Source organism: Hemitrygon akajei, chromosome 14 (genome assembly GCF_048418815.1).
Source record: "Hemitrygon akajei chromosome 14, sHemAka1.3, whole genome shotgun sequence".
In the NCBI taxonomy this organism is placed as follows: domain Eukaryota; kingdom Metazoa; phylum Chordata; class Chondrichthyes; order Myliobatiformes; family Dasyatidae; genus Hemitrygon; species Hemitrygon akajei.
This window is the reverse complement of record NC_133137.1, coordinates 56,970,382-56,990,187: the sequence shown is the minus strand read 5'-3', so window position 1 is coordinate 56,990,187 and position 19,806 is coordinate 56,970,382. Positions and strand designations below refer to the sequence as shown.

Sequence of the window (19,806 nt, the reverse complement as noted above, 5' to 3'; positions counted from 1 at the left end):
CACCCCAATTTCTGTCTGGATAGCCTCCAACCCAATGGCACGAACATTGATTTCTCTAACTTCCGGTATTTTTTCTTCTCGCCCTCTCCCTTTCCATTTCCCCATTTTTGGATCTCCTCTATCCCTTGCCTCTCATTGCCTTCCTCTGGTGCCCCTCATCCTTCCTTTACACCCATGGCCCTCTCCTCTCTATTAGGCTCCTTCTTCAGCCCTATACCTCTTGCACATCACAATTCAGCTTCTCCCTTCATCCCTCCACCTCCTCCCTGACTCACCTTTCTGCTCACCGTTAACTTGCCAATTTGTACTTGTTCCCATCTTTCTGACCCATCTTATTTTGGCTTCTTCCTCTTTCTTTTCCAGTCCTGATGCAGGGTTATGGCCCAACACTTTTCATGCCTTTTCCTCACCACAAGGTGCTGCTTGACATGGTTTTGTGTGTGTGTCTCTGAATTTCCAGCATCTGCTGAATCACTTGCCTTTAGTATAAATCCTGACCTTCAGTACAGGATGTGTGGAGTTTGTACCTTCTACCTGCAACTGCTTGGGTTTCCTCCAGTATTTGATAAGGTACCCCATGTGAGGCTTATTGAGAAAGTAAGCAGGCATGGGGTCCAAGGGGACATTGCTTTGTGGATCCAGAACTGGCTTGCCCACAGAAGGCAAAGAGTGGTTGTAGATGGGTCATATTCTGCATGGAGGCCTGTTCTGCATGGGATCTGTTCCAGGACCCCTATTCTTTGTGATTTTTATAAATGACCTGGATGAGGAAGTGGAGGGATGGGTTAGTAAATTTGCTGATGACACAAAGGTTGGGGGTGTTGTGGATAGTGTGGAGGGCTGTCAGAGGTTACAGCAGGACATTGATAGGATGCAAAACTGGGCTGAGAATTGGCAGATGGAGTTCAACCCAGATAAATGTGAGGTGGTTCATTTTGGTAGGTCAAATATGATGACAGAATATCGCATTAATGGCAAGGCTCTTGGCAGGGTGGAGGATCAGAGGGATCTTGGGGTCCGAGTCCATAGGACACTCAAAGCTACAAGCAGGCTGACTCTGTGGTTAAGAAGGCACATGTTGCATTGGCCTTCATCAATCGTGGGATTGTGTTTAAGAGCCGAGAGGTAATGTTGCTGGTATGTAGGACGCTGGTCAGACCCCACTTGGAGTACTGTGCTCAATTCTGGTTGCCTCACTACAGGAAGGATGTGGAAACCATAGAAAGGGTGCAGAGGAGATTTACAAGGATGTTGCCTGGATTGGGGAGCATGCCTTATGAGAATAGATTAAGTGAACTTGGCCTTTTCTTCTTGGAGTAACGGAGGATGAGAAGTGACCTGATAGAGTTGTACAAGATGATGAGAGGCATTGATCGTGTGGATAGTCAGAGGCTTTTCCCCAGGGCTGAAATGGCTAGCACCAATGGGCACAATTTTTAGGTGCTTGGAAGTTGGTACAGAGGAGATGTCAGGGTTAAGTTTTTATGTAAAGTGTGTGGAATGGGCTGCCGGCAGCAGTGGTGGAGGCGGAAACGATAGGATCTTTTAAGAGACTCCTGGATGGATACATGGAGCTTAGAAAAATAGAAAAAAAGGGCTATGGGTAAGCCTTGGTAGTTCTAAGGTATGGACATGTTCAGCACAGCTTTGTGGGCCGAAGGGCCTGTATTGGGCTATAGGTTTTCTATGTTCTGTTTCTATCACAAATATGAACTTTTGGTGAGTTAATTGATCACTGTAAATTGTGGAGTTGGAGTTCAGTGTCATGTGCACAAGTACATGCATGAATAGTTGCAAAGAAAAGGTACTTGCAGCCCCATCACAGGGACATGCATAGTATCAGCTAAGCAGCATTCACGAGAAGAACATGAGCACAATTTTAAAAGAAAGGATGCAATTACAACAAAATTCAGCACATTGCAGTGCAAAGTGGTTATAGTGTTGTTGTAGTGAGGTAGAGATTAGGTTTGTGCAGCTTGGTTCCAAAATGAGATAGCTGAAAGGACCCTTCTTGAATCTTGTTTGGAACTTCAGGCTTCTGTTCCTCCTTTCCGATGGCAGATGCTTAAAGGTGACATGGTCTGGATGGTGGCGATTTTTGATCAATGTTGCTGCCTTGAAGCAGTGCCTCCTGTAGATGTATCGTCCCTGGAGAGGCGTGCCCATCATGTGTTGGGCAAAGTCCACTCTTCTCTGCGGCTTGTTTCCTTGCTGTGCATTTGAATGGCAGTACCAGATCAGGTTGAAATCAGCCAGGATGTTTCCAATGGTATATCTGTGGAAATTTGTTAGTGTCCGGTGACAGGCTAAACCTCCTTAACCTTCCGAGAAAATAAAGGTGAGTGGCAGAGATAATGAGTCCAAGAATGCTGGCATGTAAGAAAGAATGTTATAGGGAAATGTGTGGGGTAATGAGATTGGTGGAAGTGATCTAAGAGGCATCATTGACTTGTTAGGTCCTGAGGCTTTTGTGATCCAAAGGTTCTTCGAAAGTCAGGAATGTGGCATGAAACTTATTGCTCATCATTGCTTTATTAAGTGTTAAAAGAGTTGAAAAGGAAAACAGAAAAAGGACGCAAGAGAATGAACATAAGAAAATGCAGTTGTGGTCATATCATACTCAGTTGAGATAATAAAAATTTCAATTAGAACATTTAACTAATAAAATAGATAGATAGATTCAAGTGGTGTAACACCTGCTACTGAAAATTTAAATTTTCTGAAATTTTACTGAAAATTTCGATCTTGCTTCGACCACTTCTCCTTGAATATGCCCTGCTCCAACTTTGTAATGCACCCACATGCCTCAACCCTCAAATCAACCTCTCCTTCGCTCATCTCTTCATTGTTTGCAACAATAGTTTACCACAATTTTGTATGTATATTTTCTTATAGCTTGGAATAAGCTGTTGGTAATTGTTTTCTTCAGCTACAACTATGAAACAGCACTTAAATTTTCAAGCAATTCTACCACAGTAGCCTCCCAATGTTCAAATGACTCCAGTAGCACAGAAACTGTGGAGACTTCGCCTATGCCCCTTCCCGGTAAGTACAGCAATAATGGTGACTGTCTTCTGCCTCTAAATGTCAGAAATTGGATGTTTCTGATTTTACAAAATATTTTGCTTAGGTTGTGAGAAAGTGGGAGGCTCGCCAATGTGGATATTTCTATTCCTTGGTAATAGTTTGCGAGGAATAGGTGAAGCTCCAACTGGACCATTGGGAATATCTTATCTTGATGATCATGCCACAGAGGAAAATGCATCTTTTTACATTGGTAACTTAAATTGGTATAACATAAGAACAATTCGCTTGATTGAGATATAATGTGTTGATTAGATCTTCAGAAACATCTCCCTTGTGTTTTAGGAATTTTACACACGGTTACCCTCGTGGGCCCAGTGTTTGGATTTTTACTGGGATCGTATTGTGCCAGGCTTTTTGTCGACATTGGATTTGTTGATTTGGGTAAGGAGAGATTTTTTCTATACATCTTTCTAGTTATTGCAATTAGGTGTACAGTTGATATGTTTGAAGAATGTCCTTGGTTTCTAATGTATAATGACATGATTTCTGTGAAGTCTGCTTATGTGCGTAACATGCACCTGCCCTTGTTCAAAGAACTTCGACAGAGCTCAACTAAGCAACTTGCAAGGAATTGGCTATTCAAAGTTAACAAAGGCTACATGTGATACCAAAATGTGTTAATGTAACACTATTACAGCACCAGCTGTAAGTTTGGGTTTTATTCTTGCCACTGTCTATAAGGAGTTGTACTTACCCCCAGTGACAGCATGGGTTTCCTCTTGGTGGTCTGGTTTCCTCCCACGTCCCAAAGATGTACAGTTAGAATTAATGAGTTGTAGGTGTGCAATGTTGGCACCAGAAGTGGGCTGCCCAACACAATCCTCGCTGATGTGATTTGACGCAAATGACACATTTCACTGTAGATTTCGATGTTTGTTGTGACAAGGCTAATTTTAGGTCTTATCAGTTCCGTAGGACATAGAACAGTACTGTACAATATAGGCTCTTTGGCACACAATGTTGTGCAGAACTTTTAATTTACTGTGATCAATTTAACCCTTCCCTCCCTCCATGTTGCCTACCAAAGAGTCTTTAATTGTTGCTTTTGCATCAGCCCCTGCTGCCATACCCAGCAGTACATACTAGGCACTTACTACTTTATGTAAGATGTGTACCTCTAACTCGCATTAAAAGATAGCCATTGTTGCCCTGTGGAAAAGTTGTGGACTATACACTCTGTCCGTGCCTCTTATCTTAAATTTATCCATGATCTTATTTCCATTTGTTCCAAAGAGAAGTCCTAGCTCACTCATCCTTTCTTCACAAGACATTCTCTTATTCAGACAGCACCCTGGTAAATCTCCTCTGCACCTTCTCTAAAGCTTCCACGTTCTTCCTATATTGAGAACAGACCATTCTTCTACAGTTCTAATGAAAGGTCTCAGGCTGAAACGTCAACTGTTTACTCTTTTCCATAGATGCTGCCTGGCCTGCTGAGTTCCTCCAGCATTTTGCATATGTTTCACAATATTCCAAGTGTGTTCTAAAGAGTTTTATAGAGCTGCAACATTACTTGTGACTATTGAACTCAGCCCCCTGATTAATGAAGGTCAGCACACCATATACCACCTCAAGTGGCCTATAACCTCCACGGTTATTTTGCTGTGGTCTTACCCAGTGACAGGAAACGGTGCTGAGAGTGGGTGTGTTCTCATTGTGACTCCCTCCTTGTACACCAACAGTCATGAAGAAGTGAAGGGCATAACAAGGTTTAAATCGATCAGAAGCCTGGAGCTCAGATGCCTGTGCTGGAGTGGCAGGCCTGTCTGTGTGGATGGACGGGAGGGAGGAAAGGGCCTTGTTTTACTGATGTTGCTTGTTGTGTTCTGCATTGTTCTGCCAAGCATCGTGGCCATGGCTATCTTGGCACGACATGCGAGGCAACACTTGTGGACTGCACCCAGCACATCCCTAGGTTGTGTTGGTGGTTGGCAGCTGACAAATGTCGCTATGTTTCAATGTAAATGAGATGAATCTGAATCTGGGTGTACCAACCTGGATGCTAGTGTCCTTGTAGCAGACAGTTGTTGGCCTTCTCGGGTGTTAGGAGCAACTGCAGGGAAATGTCTTGGAGCGTTTATTTCTGATAGTGTAAAGAAATGAGGCATTATTCCTCATTCAAGTATGAGTGAAGGATGGTTCTGAATGGTGGCTCTATGATGCTCATTACTTTCTGAAAGGAAGTGAAAGAAAGAGCTAAAATATATGGTCCATGTCTCTGAATAGTGAATGGCTGGTGAAGGTTCTGATTAATAAGTGCTATATCCTTTCAATGCAGCAGTAGGCATCTTTATAAAGAAATTCTGACCACTCAAGTTAAGGTTTGTGCAACACAGCATGCCAGTTGCATGGGCAATCCAGAAAGGAATTAGTGTCAAAGGATTTTAGTCCATTTTTATACAGAGGGACTGGTGGATTGGAGTAATACCAGTGCATGTTCTCAGGACATTATCTTGCCAAGTCTTCAAGTTCATTTATTGTCATTTGACCGTACATGTGTAAAAAACCAAACAAAGCGTTGTTCCTCCAGACCATAGAGCACTCACAAAACACAGCAGCTAAACCAAAATAGTACCATATTTAAGTTTAAAAAATACAGTACTATGCAAAACTCTTGGTGTCTAAGAATTTTGCACTGTAACCATACAGTGAAGAGTGAGATTGTAAATCTGGCAGGAGCAGAGGATGTTGTGAATGGTGTGGGTGGAGCACCGTGGGAGGGGTGTGGGACTGGTGTAGCGGAGGAGTGCTGGGGGCATCGGGAAAGGTCATTTGCTTCCAAACAAATGGTGTATTGATCATCACAATGTCTCTCTGGTGCTTTGCCTCTCCCTTCCCCTTTTCCCAACCATGATTCCCTTCTCCCTGCCCCCTTCCCATTCTCAGTCCACAAAGGAGACCCATGTCAGAATTGGGTTTATCACCACACACCTGTGTCATGTATTTTTTTTGTAGCAGTACAATACATAAAATGACTACAATACCGTGCAAAACTTGGGTGCTGTAAAAAAAAAAAAACTCATTTAATTTTAATTATAGAGCATTTGTAATTGGGTCCCATGTGACCACCCAACTAGGAAGTGAAGTCACTGATTTCCAAGGATGAAGCCCATTTGTAGAATAATTACTGTTACATAAAATATCAGAGGGTCTCCTTCCTTTGAATATATGGACATCGGTGAATAAAGTCTGTAGATGTAAAAACGATCTTGTGGAGAGGTCCCTGAGAATCACTGATTGTCTATCTATGAAGATATTGTCCTGTCCTCGATACAGCTTCTAACAGAGCATAGGAATGTAGTTTGAAATTGTATCTAGAGGGCAGAACAATGACTATCAGCCATTTAAACTTAATCCAAATTAACAGTTGTGCTAATTCTGCAAGCATTGCGGTTAAAACCAAATTACTTTGCTAAGGTGCAAGGTGTCATCTGCTTCAATCTAGAACATAAAGCAATTCTATCCCAGAATGTCGCTTGATCTTCAATATCAAAGTAAATTTCCACCCAGTGGCCACTTTATTAGGCAAACCTGTATACCGGTTTGTTAATGAAAATATCTAATCAGCTAATCATGTAGCAGCAACAAACTGCATAAAAGCATGCAGATTAGTTGTTGTTTGAACCAAACATCAGACTGGGAAAGGAATGTGATCTAAGTGACTTTGACTGTGAAATGATTGTTGGTGCCAGATGGGGTAGTTTGAGTATCTCAGAAACTGCTGATCTCCTGGGGTTTTCACACACAACAGTCTCTAGAGTTTACAGGCAATGGTGAATTTAAAAAAAAAAGCATCTAGTGGGGAGCATTTCTGTAGGCAACAATGCCTTCTTAATAAGAGGTCAGTGGAGAATGACAGGAAGGTGAGAGCAACTCAAATAGCCACATGTTAAAAGAGTTATGTGCAGAAGAGCATCTCTGAATGCACACCAATTTGAACCCCAAAGTGGATGGGCTACAGTAGGAAAAGATGACAAGCATACATTCAGTGACCAGTTTATTAGGTACAGGAGGTCAGTGTATTGTCAGAGCATACTGTATATGTTACTATTGTTACGTATTCAGGCAACAATAAATGTATGAGTTAGGCAAGGGTTTTTATAACAAATAACACATTTATTAAACACTGAAAACAAACCCCCCAAAAGTAAACAAATCACTAACGTAACCAGAAATCAGCTGCTGTGCAGCAGTTTAAACAGTCCTTAAAGCAATGAAGCTTACAGTCCTTAAAGCGATGTTGCAAGAACAGTTCTTTAGAGTCGTATTGCCAAAAGTTCAAAATGCTCACAGTCCATTTAAAAGGAAAGACTTTTTAAGACGATTTAAATTCTCTTTCACGTCGTTTTGCTTCGGTTCCCCAAAGTCGAACTCTTCCCACGAAGAATTTTACGAAACAAAACGGCTTAAAGGCACTGACCTTTCCTTTACCGCACTGTCCTCAATCTTTTCTGGTATTTCTCAGGGATTAACACGAGAATAGTCAATGAAATCCTTCCGAATAAGGATCAAACAAGGTCGAACCCGTTTCACCGTCGAAATCGATTCTCCTCAATCTTTAACTCCCGAACTCCGATCTTCACTCTCCACTGATTCTCAACTAGCAGTATTGTAAAGAAACTGCTGGCAATGACCTTTTAAACTTTAGGCATTAGATAAAACTTAATCTTTCAACTAAACTGCGTCATCACATTAAATCACGCAGTGGCATGAAGTCAACATGGCAAATCCAGCCACAAACTGCCCCTCCTCACAGGGAGGGGTCCTCCTTTTATACCCTGTTTATAAAAAAAACCAAAAAAAAACCTGTCACATGATCTCTACTGGCGGGAAAATGACATCACTCCACCATCACAAGACCATTACCTCAAGTCCAGTATAGCTTCAACCCCAGTCACGTGACAAGGGTACCACTGTCACGTGTCATGAGTACGTAACACCTCCCTCCAAAAAAAAAAACATTTTTGGTCTGACAAGAACAAAAATTTTAACAATTACTTACAAGAAAAACAAATGTATAAATTTTATAACATACACAATATACAATACCATCATATAACATCTTACAACTCACAATACAGTAGGAGTGTTACAATTGGAAAAAAAAACACTCCATAAAAACAAATTACATTGTACATTCAACATCAAGATAGACAATCAGCAACCACATTATCTTTACCTTTAATATGAGTTGTCACAATATTGTACTCTTGTAACATCAAACTCCAATTTAATAATCTTCTGTTTTTGTTTTTCATCTTACTCAGAAAAACTAACGGATTATGATCAGTGTAAACAATAAGTGGTTTTTGAGTTGTACCAACATATACCTCAAAATATTCTAAAGCTAAAACAAGAGATAACAATTCTTTCTCTATTGTCGAATACTTTCTTTGATGCTTATTAAGTTTCTTAGAAAAGTAAGCTACTGGATGATCAACCTCATCACCCTCATTCCTTTGCATCAATACTGCTCCTGCAGCCTCATCTCTAGCATCTACAGCTAATGAAAAAGGTTTTTCAAAGTCAGGTGCCTTAAGCACAGGTTGTTGACATACCATCGTTTTCAATTTTTCAAATGCTTCTTGACAAGGCACTGTCCACACAAACTTCACATTCTTCTGCAGAAGGTTAGTTAATGGAAGGGCAACATTAGCAAAATTTTTACAAAATTTTCGATAATATCCTACCATTCCCAAGAATCTTCTGACAGTTTTTTTCCCCGTTGGAGTGGGAATCTCTAAAATTGCCCGAACTTTTGCCTGAACAGGAGCTACCTTACCTTGACCCACAACATAACCAAGGTAAGTCACAGTGGCATGTCCAAATTCACGCTTAGCTAAATTAATAGTTAAGTTAGCTTTTGAAAGCCTTTCAAACAATTTCTCCACCGCAATAATGTGTGCTTCCCAAGTATCATTTCCTGTCACTAAATCATCAATATAAGCATCAGTATCTTTCAATCCCTGAATCACAGAGTTAATCATCCTCTGGAAAGTACCTGGGGCATTCTTCATCCCAAATGGAAGAACATTATATTCATATAACCCAGATGGAGTTACAAATGCAGAAATCTCTCTACCTCTGTCCGTTAATGGAACACACCAATACCCTTTCAATAAATCGATCTTTGTAAGGAACTTTGCTTTTCCAACTTTATCTACACAGTCATCTACTCTAGGAATTGGATATGCATCTGTTTTTGTTACAGCATTCACCTTCCTATAGTCCGTACAAAACCTAATACTACCATCAGGTTTTGGCACCATAACACATGGTGAACTCCAATTCGAGTTAGAATGTCTAATAATATTATTCTCTAACAGATATTCAATTTCTTTCTCAGCAAGTTCACATTTTTCAATGTTCATCCTATATGGGTGTTGTTTGATAGGTTTGGCATCTCCAACATCTACATCATGTGAAGCTATAGTAGTCCTTCTCGGAACATCTGGAAACAAATCCTTATATTTAAAAATTAATTCCTTCATCTGTTGTTTCTGCTCTAGCTGTAAATGTGCTAATTTCTCATCAATATCTTCCAGAATGGTTGAATTTGGTAATCTAACAGAAACAATGTTGGATTTAGAATGAAATTCAGATGAATCATCTATCATGTTCCTAGTTAAATCAAACTCATTCTCACTAACCACAACAGTCACAGTATCAGATTGTTTCTCATAATATGGTTTTATCATATTTATATGGCAAAGTTGTGTTGACCTTCTACGATCTGCAGTTTTTATTATGTAATTCACATAATTGATTTTAGACACAATTTCATAAGGACCATGAAATCTAGCTTGTAAAGGATTCGTTTGCACTGGGAAAAGAACCAACACATTATCTCCAGGCTTAAACATCCTCATCCTAGCTTCTTTATCATACAAAGTTTTCATTTTCTCCTGAGTCAACTTTAAATTTTCCTTGGCTAAGCTACAAGCTTTATATAACCTGCCCTTAAATTTCAAAACATAGTCCAACAAATTAGTGTGTACTTCCTTACTAATCCACTGTTCTTTCAATAAAGCTAAAGGTCCTCTACCTCTATGTCCAACCACAAGTTCAAATGGACTGAAACCTAAAGATCCCTGTACCGATTCCCTTACTGCAAATAAAAGTAAGTTTATACCCTCATCCCAGTCACTTTCATTTTCCACACAATATGTCCTAATCATATTCTTGAAGGTAGAATGAAACCTCTCCAAGGCACCTTGCAATTCTGGATGGTATGCAGACAAAGTGATTTGCTTAGCTCCTAATTTATAAACTATCTGTTGAAACAATCCAGACATAAAATTACTGCCTTGATCAGTTTGTATTTCCTTAGGTAATCCAAAATAAGTAAAGAATTTTATAAGAGCCTTTGTCACAGTTTTAGCTTTTATATTCCTAAGTGGTACTGCCTCTGGAAACCTAGACGAAGTACACATGATAGTCAACAAATACTGATAACCAGTTTTTATCTTTGGTAATGGACCAACACAATCTACAATAACTTTAGAAAATGGTTCACTAAATGCTGGAATAGGTTGTAATGGAGCTACTGGTGTAACTTGATTTGGTTTATCCACAATTTGACAAGTATGGCACGTTTTACAAAACATCACCACATCTTTTCTTAGACCAGGCCAGTAAAAATGTTTTAAAATCTTATCCACAGTTTTCCTTACCCCTTGATGTCCACCTAAAGGCATACTATGAGCTAAAGTCAAAATCTCATTTCGATAAACTTTAGGGACAACTACCTGGTAAACAACATTCCATTCCTCACTTGCAGGAATTGTAGGTGACCTCCACTTCCTCATCAACACTCCTTTTTCCAAGTAATATCCTACTGGCACCTTCTCAATTTCACTATCTAGTAAAGCTTGTTCCCTTAATTTTATAATCTCAGGGTCTCTATTCTGCTCTGCTATCATCTCCTTTCGAGACAGAGATAAATCTTCATAGTCAGACTTACTCCAAGAATCTTGTTCAAACAACGAAGGTAAGAAAGTCTCTGACACATCCTCAAAACTCGAATCCTGAGTTGAACAGTCCTGAGTAACAACCTCATTCTGCGCATCAATCTTTTTAGCCATAGCTCTAGTCACAACACAGGAAGAATCTGTGTTAGAATTCATCTCTGGTTCCTTTGACTCCATTATCAAATGCACTTCAGGAAAAACTTGTCCACCTGCCAAGTCATTACCTAACAATAAAGAAATACCCTTCACAGGTAAGCTATGCTGTAATCCTACTTTAACAAATCCTGTAACTAACCCTGACTTTAAATTTACTTTATGTAAATGTACAGGCATAAAATTACTCCCAACACCTCTTATGTAATTTACCCCACCAGTATCAGACTCTTCATTAAACTTCAACACACTGTCTAACATCAGTGATTGAGAAGCTCCAGTATCCCTAAGGATTTTTATTGGCACCAGAGTAGATCCTTCTTTCAAGGATACAAACCCTTCAGTTATAAAATGATCATATCCCTTTTTAACTTGGTCAGACTCTAACAAAGCCTCATTTGTGTTTATCAAACCCTGTAATTTTACAGGTGCTTCAGTATGTTGCACACAAGCATCTGGAACTGCTTCCTTCTCTTTCTTTTTCAATCTGAAACTGTTAGCTATTACATGGCCAGGCTTCTTACAATAGTTACAAATAAGACCAAACTGTCTTTCCTTCACAGGTTTTCCTTCGTCCTTACCTTTCTCATTAACATCTGATTTAATTTCTGATTTACCTTGAGTCTCCACGTTATTTTTCCTCTTAAAAATTCTGCCCTGAGGAAATTTATTCTTATGGATTAAAACATACTCATCAGCTAATCTAGCACAGTCCTGCAATTTATCAGTATCCCTCTCATTTAAGTAGGTCCTTACTTCAACAGGAATGCTTCTTTTAAATTCCTCCATTAAAATCAGCTCTCTCAATGTATCATAGTCCCCATTTACATTTTTAGAAGAAACCCATCTCTCGAAACACACAGCTTTATCATAGGCAAATTCCACATGTCTTTTCCACAGACTTTTTCAAACTTCTGAATCTTTCTCTATATGCTTCTGGGACTAATTCATATGCTTTTAGAATATGCATTTTCACAATATCATAATCAAGTGCTTGCGCAGCAGTTAAAGTTGTATAAACTTACAGTGCTTTACCTTTAATTACACTCTGTAACAACACTGACCATTTATCTCTCGGCCACTCTGACATCCGAGCAATAGTTTCAAAATGCTGAAAATATCTTTCCACTTTTGTTTCACTAAATGGAGGGACCAATTTAATTTCTTGACTAGCAACAAATGGCTTTCTAGAACCAGAAGACCGATTCTCAGACCTTAATTCCGCCATTGCATAATCAAATTCTCTCTTTTTCTGATCAGCTTCTAACTTGCAACGCTCCAACTTCATTTGTTCGATTTGCAACTGCATTTCCATATTACTTATTGGAAACGACTCTAAAATCGATTCATCAAAAACACCCGAATCCACAAAGTGTGACGCAATTTTTCTCTGTATTACAGCCTTTGATGTAGTCTGCAAAATACCTTTAAGTTGCAATTTACTAGCTATCTCCCATACCTGTTTTTTTCGCCTTCGCTAACAACTCCACGCCTGGCAAAGCCAGAAACTCATCAATATTCATTGTTGCCAAATACCACTCACAAGCCAAGCAAACAAAAGAACCGAGTATTCCCCGTTTCCAAAACACCGATTCAAAATTCAACAAGCATTTAAACTCAAATGATCCAATCCCAGACGAGCCCCCATATTTATGTTACGTATTCAGGCAACAATAAATATATGAGTTAGGCAAGGGTTTTTATAACAAATAACACGTTTATTAAACACTGAAAACAAACCCTCCAAAAGTAAACAAGTCACTAACGTAACTGGAAATCAGCTGCTGTGCGACAGCTTAAACAGTCCTCAAAGCAATGAAGCTTACAGTCCTTAAAGCGATGTTGCAAGAACAATTCTTTAGAGTCGTATTGCCAAAAGTTCAAAATGCTCACAGTCCATTTAAAAGGAGAGACTTTTTAAGATGATTTAAATTCTCTTTCACGTCGTTTTGCTTCGGTTCCTCAAAGTCGAACTCTTCCCACGAAGAATTTTACAAAACAAAATGGCTTAAAGGCACTGACCTTTCCTTTACCGCACTGTCCTCAATCTTTTCTGGTATTTCCCAGGGATTAACATGAGAATAGTCAACGAAATCCTTCCGAATAAGGATCAAACAAGGTCGAACCCGTTTCACCATCGAAATCGATTCTCCTCGATCTTTAACTCCCGAACCCCGATCTTCACTCTCCACTGATTCTCAACTAGCAGTATTGTAAAGAAACTGCTGGCAATGACCTTTTAAACTTTAGGCATGAGATAAAACTTCATCTTTCAACTAAACTGCGTCACCACATTAAATCACGCAGTGGCATGAAGTCAACATGGCAAATCCAGCCACGAACTGCCCCTCCTCACAGGGAGGGGTCCTCCTTTTATACCCTGTTTATAAAAAAAAATACCTGTCACATGATCTCTGCTGGTGGGAAAATGACATCACTCCACCATCACAAGACCATTACCTCAAGTCCAGTATAGCTTCAACCCCAGTCACGGGACAAGGGTACCACTGTCACGTGTCACGAGTACGTAACACTATATACTATGTTAAGATTCATTTTCCTGTAGGCACCTACAGAAAAATAAAGAAATGTGTACAGTAGAATTTGATAAACTATACATTAATAAAGACTGATAAATAACCCATGTACAAAAGAAGACAAATTATGCAGATCAAAAAAAAATTGACAACATGAGTTGTATAGTCTTTGAAGGTCAGTCTGTAGCTTGTAGAATCAGTTCAGAGATGAGGTGAGTGAAGTTCCCCATGTAGCTTCAGGAGGCTGATGATCCTGAACCAGCTGGTGCGGGACCTAATGCTCCTGTACCTTGTAACTGATGGTAATAGTGAAAAGAGAGCATGGACTGGATTGCTGTGGTCCTTGGGGGCAGCACTGCTTGTTTTAGCTGACATGCCAAATTGACACAAACTTCTAAGAAAGTAGAGGCACATACACTTCTGGATAGATCCTCCAATATATTCTTTATCATTGGCTACTTCACGAATAAAATAACAGAATCAGAGTTGAACCAGTCAGAGCTCAGTTCCCTCACAGCTGCATTAAATTACAGTTGTTTCTGATGATTCCATGTTACTTTTAAACTAGCCCAGGGCTTTCAATTTAACACATCCTCTGTGAATGACCCATGGACAGTGTGCACATACACATAAACACTGGGGAGACCAAAGGGATGGATATACTTACTGCTGTGAGGAGGCAGGGAACAAAACATTTTCACCTGCCTTTTTTCTCCACACCAGGTTCTGAGTCGAGCTGAGCAGACTCCCTCACTGAGTTTGAGAGGCTGGCTGTCCACAACTCTACCCACGGCTGCTCACAGTTGCTTCTTTCCCTTTGTGCCTTCAGGACAGAGTGGGGCTTGTATTATGCATGGTAGGGCACTAAGGTGTGTAATACAACAGAAGGAAAAGTGGTGTCACAGGTTGATGGGGTTTAAACGGCATTTTGGCACACACCTTCAGTAAGGGCACTGAGTACAGCAATTGGGACATTGTTGTAGTTATGTAAGTCATTGGTGAGGTTGCTAGGTGGACAACTTAATTGACCTGGACCCATTGGAGTGTAGGGCCTGTTTGTGTACAATATGACTTGGAGGTGGTATGGGTTATGAAAAGTTCACAGGAACTGTTACCATGTTGTAAAAGGTGAGCCTGCCTCTAAAATGCTGAAATAATTCAGCAAGTCAGACAGGCTCAGTGGCTAGGGAAACAGTTAATGCTAAAAGTTCTCCTGAAATGAGTAAGAGATAACTAGTTAGTTTAGGTAGCAGTGGAAAGCAGTAGTTGGAAGGAATTGAATTTCTGTGACGGGATGGAACAGTGTACAGTAGCTGTTGTCCTTTTGTCTGTGTAATGTGTTGCTAATGTTGTAATGTCATGGTAAAGTCTCCTCACATGCCCATCAAAGTTCAAATAAACTTACTATCAAAGTACATTTGTCACCTTGTACAACCTTAAGATTCAATTTTTTTGTGGGTATTCACAGTAAATATAAGAAACAATAAAATTAATGGAAGACCACACAGAAAATCAATTTCAAATTTAATTATCTTTCAACCATACATGAATACAGCGGAACAAAATCACATTCCAAGTACCTGAGCAACGTGTCCTGCAAAACTGATGGCACAGCTCTCGGCAGCACGCAGACAAACATATGCAAGTAATCTAGGCTGGTATTCCACCGATCAAATCGTAGACGGCAGCACCGAAAGTAGAGGCCAGTCCCCAGCTGAGCACAGATGCCACACTACACTGCCTCTGGCGTCTCCTCAGCAGGATTGCAGCAGCAGGCAAGCCCGCGGCCTAAGGTCTACTCCTCACTATTACTGAAGCCACACAGCTGCTCCTCCATCTGTCATGCCATCAAACAAGGGAAATAGGCCTGTGGTAACCTAATTTATCAATGTTCAACAGGGTCTTGTGATAGTAGGAGAAGAGTCCAAGGCAATCACCCATGGTTACAAGAATGGACAAATAACCAACGTCAAAGGACAACAAACCCTGCAAATACACAAAGGAAAAAAAAAACACAAAATAATACTTAAATACAAAACCCCCCTCTCTGGTGCCCATCCTGCATCACTTTCTCCCATTGTCTGCTCTCCTCTCCTATCAGATTACTGCTTCTTCAGCCCTTTAGCTTTAACACCCATCACATCTCAGCCTCTCACTTCATTCTCCATCCCCTTCACCTGGTTTCACCTATAAATTTTATTCCTTCCCCACTCCTACCACCCTTTCTTTTCAGTCCTGATTAAGAGCCTTATTCACTTCCTTAGCTGTTGCTTGGCTGGCAGAGTTCATCTAGCATTTTGAGGGTGTTGCTTTGGATTTTAAGCCTTTTCAGAGTCTTGTGTTTAAGTCAAGGTAGTGTCTTGTGGTCTTGCCCACTGTGAGATGCTTAGCAGACAAGAATACACAAATGAAAGAATGGCAGTCAAATCTGGCTCGTCCTTGTAGAAAGATAAAGAGCAAGTTTTCTATGGTGCCTATGTTCTAATAGTAACTGCATATTGTGCATGAGTGAATCTAATATTTGAAACAAGTCATTGGCCAGTTCTATTGACTTCAGCAGGTGTCAGGAGTTCCCTACCATTTTTTATGCCATGGAGCCTTACCATTAACCAAGGCATCTACAGACCCCAGATTGGAATACTTGTGAGTTTAGCTGAATGGTTCCAAGTCCAAAACTAGTTCATTTTAGTCCAGTGATGTGGATGGCAATTTAAAGATAATTATTACCTTTGATCATAATTAGCAATTGAATTTTGTTTCCAATATGCCAATTTACAAGGAGCCAAGAAGGTGAAGAAGGATCATCGCCGTTATCCAATCTTTATTTATTTTTTTGTTTCAAGTTGTAGTGTGGAGTATTTCCTTCCAGCCCTTTGAGCCACACCATCCCAGCAACCCCACGATCCCAATTAACCCTGACCTACTCATGGGACACTTTACAATGACCAATTTACCTACCCCGTACGTTTTTGGACTGTGAGAGGCAACTGGTGCACCCGTGGAAAGCCCACACATTCCACAGGAAGGATGTACAGGGACCCCTTGCAGAATGGTGCCAGAATTAAGCTCCAAACTCTGGAACGCCCGAGCTGTAATAGCATTACACTAACTGCTATGCTACCTTGGTGCCCAATCTTAACTAATTCTGGCCACAATGTGAGACTCTGAGGACCTGTCCAATGACACCAATCTTCTGTTCTAATTATTCACTGATTAAATAGAATCAGAAACAGGCTCTTTGGCCCATCTAGTCCATGCCAAACTATTATTTTGCCGAGTAGCTATATTTTAGTCTCATATGAATTAACCTCAAATGTGATGTGTTCTTGGGCATCTCTTTTACAGAGAGAGTTACACTGACCTCAAAGGATGCAAGATGGGTTGGTGCTTGGTGGCTTGGATTTTTAATTTCTGGAGGAGTTGCCATTCTTTCTGCCATGCCCCTCTTGTTCTTTCCGAGATCTCTCACCAAGGGGTCGAGAAAGAATGAACCAAGCAATACCGGTGAAAAGGCGGAATTTATCAAACAGGATCAGAATGAAGTTGCAGGAAGTGATACTAACCCGAAGGTTACTACAACAAGTAATAACAAGTGCAAACAAGGTATCATTTCATGTTGATATGACAAAATCCATTAACTAGTAAATCTACACATAGGATCTTTGAGATATGTTTAATTTTTCAAATGAATGCACTTCCACTTAGAGTTTTCATCATTTTGGCACATTCAGCAGATTCCGACACCTAATGAAGTTGTTTTGAAGAGGGTGCAACCTCAGAACAAAGATGTCTCTTTAGAACAGAGATGGAGGAATTTCTTAAACCTGAGGGTAGTGGATCTGTGGAGTTTATTTCCTCAGATGGCTGTGGAGGCCAAGTCATTTGGTATATTTAAAGCAGAGGTTCTAGGTTCTTAATTAGTGAGTGTGTCAAAGGATATGGGGCGAAGGCAGGGGAATAAGTTTGAGAAGAATAATAAATCAGCCATGACGGAATGGCAGAACTGACTGGATGGGCTGAATTATGCTGCTATGTCTTGTGGTCTTATGCAATGTAGTCACTATGATAAGCAGAGGAATTCAGCAGACACCTTGTATTTTAAGTTGTAGTGCAAACAGCAGTCACAGAAGTCAGCAAATCATCTCTTTGTAGGTAGAGAGGAGAAATATTGATATGTGAAGTTCTTCAGATCCAGCTCTAGAAATTGGTGTACAAAATATGCATAGACCTTTATTACCAAGAGTGCATTGGGTTTGGTGATAGTAGAAACAAATTTTGATTTGTTTCTGCCTAGCTTGGGTCAGACCCCATCTGGTGGATTCTGGGCACCAAGGCTCTGACAATGACTAAATAAGGTTAAAAGACAAGGGCACACTGACCACATGCATTCTGAGTTTAGAAGATTAAGAATTGATCCAGTGAAAAATGTGAATTGCAAAAGGATTTGGTATCTTAACTCCATATTATCGCTAACCCACTGTAAGCTTTTGCATTTCAATAATCTCTCCAGTTTTGCTGTAAAAATGATGTCCTGTTTCCACTGCCTTTTAAGAGTTCCAACGACCTTCTAATTTCACCCTTAATAAGATGAGCCCTTGTATTTAAATAGTGGCCCCAAATTCCAGATTGTCCTGTGGAAGGAAACATCCTCTCCACATCTGAACTCTCAAGTTTAGTATGGAAGTCCAACCCATTTAAGGTGAGATTCTTTTACTTGAAAGAAAAATTCCTTAATGGGTATTCTACAAAAGAAAACAAAATGCCTTGGTTTCCTGCCTAAAGGTTGAAATAGTAAAGGATTCCTCGTACCTCCACTGCCTTTCTATGAAGTCATAACTGATCTTTTATATTTCTCCAATAACTCCATACCCATTGATCCCATTTATGTCCAAAGCCCTTTTCAAATACAGATTCATTTGTTTATCACATGTACCATTGACACATATAGTGAAATGCATTGTTTGCATTAACACCCAACACTTGCTGCTGGGGACAGCCAGCAAGCGTCCAGGCACTAATGTAGCATGTCCCCAATGCTCAGTAAAACAAAACAAAACAGAGCTATTAACAAAGCTACAGCAGTAAACCAAGCCCCCTTCCTCCCACCCACCCGCGTTCGTGCACAGATTTCCAATCCCAGGACAGCCGTCTTCAGTCTCCAGGGTTCACAGATTAATAACCTTTCACAGAATAATAACCTATTTAATCTGTCTTAAATATTCTGTGACTGAGCCTTCATGTTCATTGTGGAAGGAGAATTGCTTCCATTGGATGAAGAAGTTTGTTCATATCCCCATCTTGAGTGGCCGACCCCTTTATTTTGTGATCACTGATTCTCAACAGCCCAGTCATCAACTCTGCATTAACCCCATTGAGCCCATCGAAAATTCCATATGTTTGTTTCTTTGCTTCTCATTTTTCTAAGCTCAAAAGCTTTCAGACCTAGTTTCCTCAGTGCTTCCCAATAATAATGAATGTTTAAGGAATGCACTGCTCCAGAACAGATGCAACTCAGGAAATGGAATGTAGGCATTAAGAGTCTCTTGTCTGAACTGACATGTTTGTCAGTGAGTTTAAGAATGGGCATAGGCAAGTGACATTTAGAGCATTTGTTTCTGAAATGTATAGAATATGTTAAAACTAAGCACCATTATACTAACATTTATATTTTGTCTTTTGCCAGGTTTTTTTTCATCAGTAAAATCACTGATTACCAACCGTATCTTTGCCCTGTATTTGTTGTCAATGGTCCTGCAAATCAACTCCATAGTTGGCTTGATAACTTTTAAAGCCAAGTTTATTGAGCAACACTACGGACAGTCGGCATCAAAGTCCAACTTCATAATCGGTTTGTATTTTTTTCATGGCTAATGAAAAATTAGTTTGCTTTTCACTGTGTAGAGTAAATCTACTGGTATCTGTTCTCTGAAACAGTGGAAATCCTGATATTTCAGCAACTGGTTCAGCAGATGTTTCCACTCACTGGGACCAGGCTGTCATTTTCTTTCCCAGTGCCTAGTTCCTGTATTCCCTTCATTGGGACTGGCAAGAAGCTGGGG

At 40.1% G+C, this 19,806-nt stretch overlaps 1 protein-coding gene across 3 annotated transcripts in view; it reads left to right on the top strand.

The window, feature by feature from the left end:
* The window catches only part of slco1c1 (solute carrier organic anion transporter family, member 1C1), a 73,424-nt gene that overhangs the window by 25,859 nt on the left and 27,759 nt on the right, over positions 1–19,806 (top strand). For all 3 annotated transcript variants that reach the window (XM_073066131.1, XM_073066130.1, XM_073066132.1), the window contains 5 exons: positions 2,930–3,045; positions 3,131–3,277; positions 3,370–3,468; positions 17,093–17,350; positions 19,431–19,595. In XM_073066131.1, the coding sequence (XP_072922232.1) occupies positions 2,930–3,045; positions 3,131–3,277; positions 3,370–3,468; positions 17,093–17,350; positions 19,431–19,595 (785 nt within the window). The remainder of the gene's footprint in view (positions 1–2,929; positions 3,046–3,130; positions 3,278–3,369; positions 3,469–17,092; positions 17,351–19,430; positions 19,596–19,806) is intronic.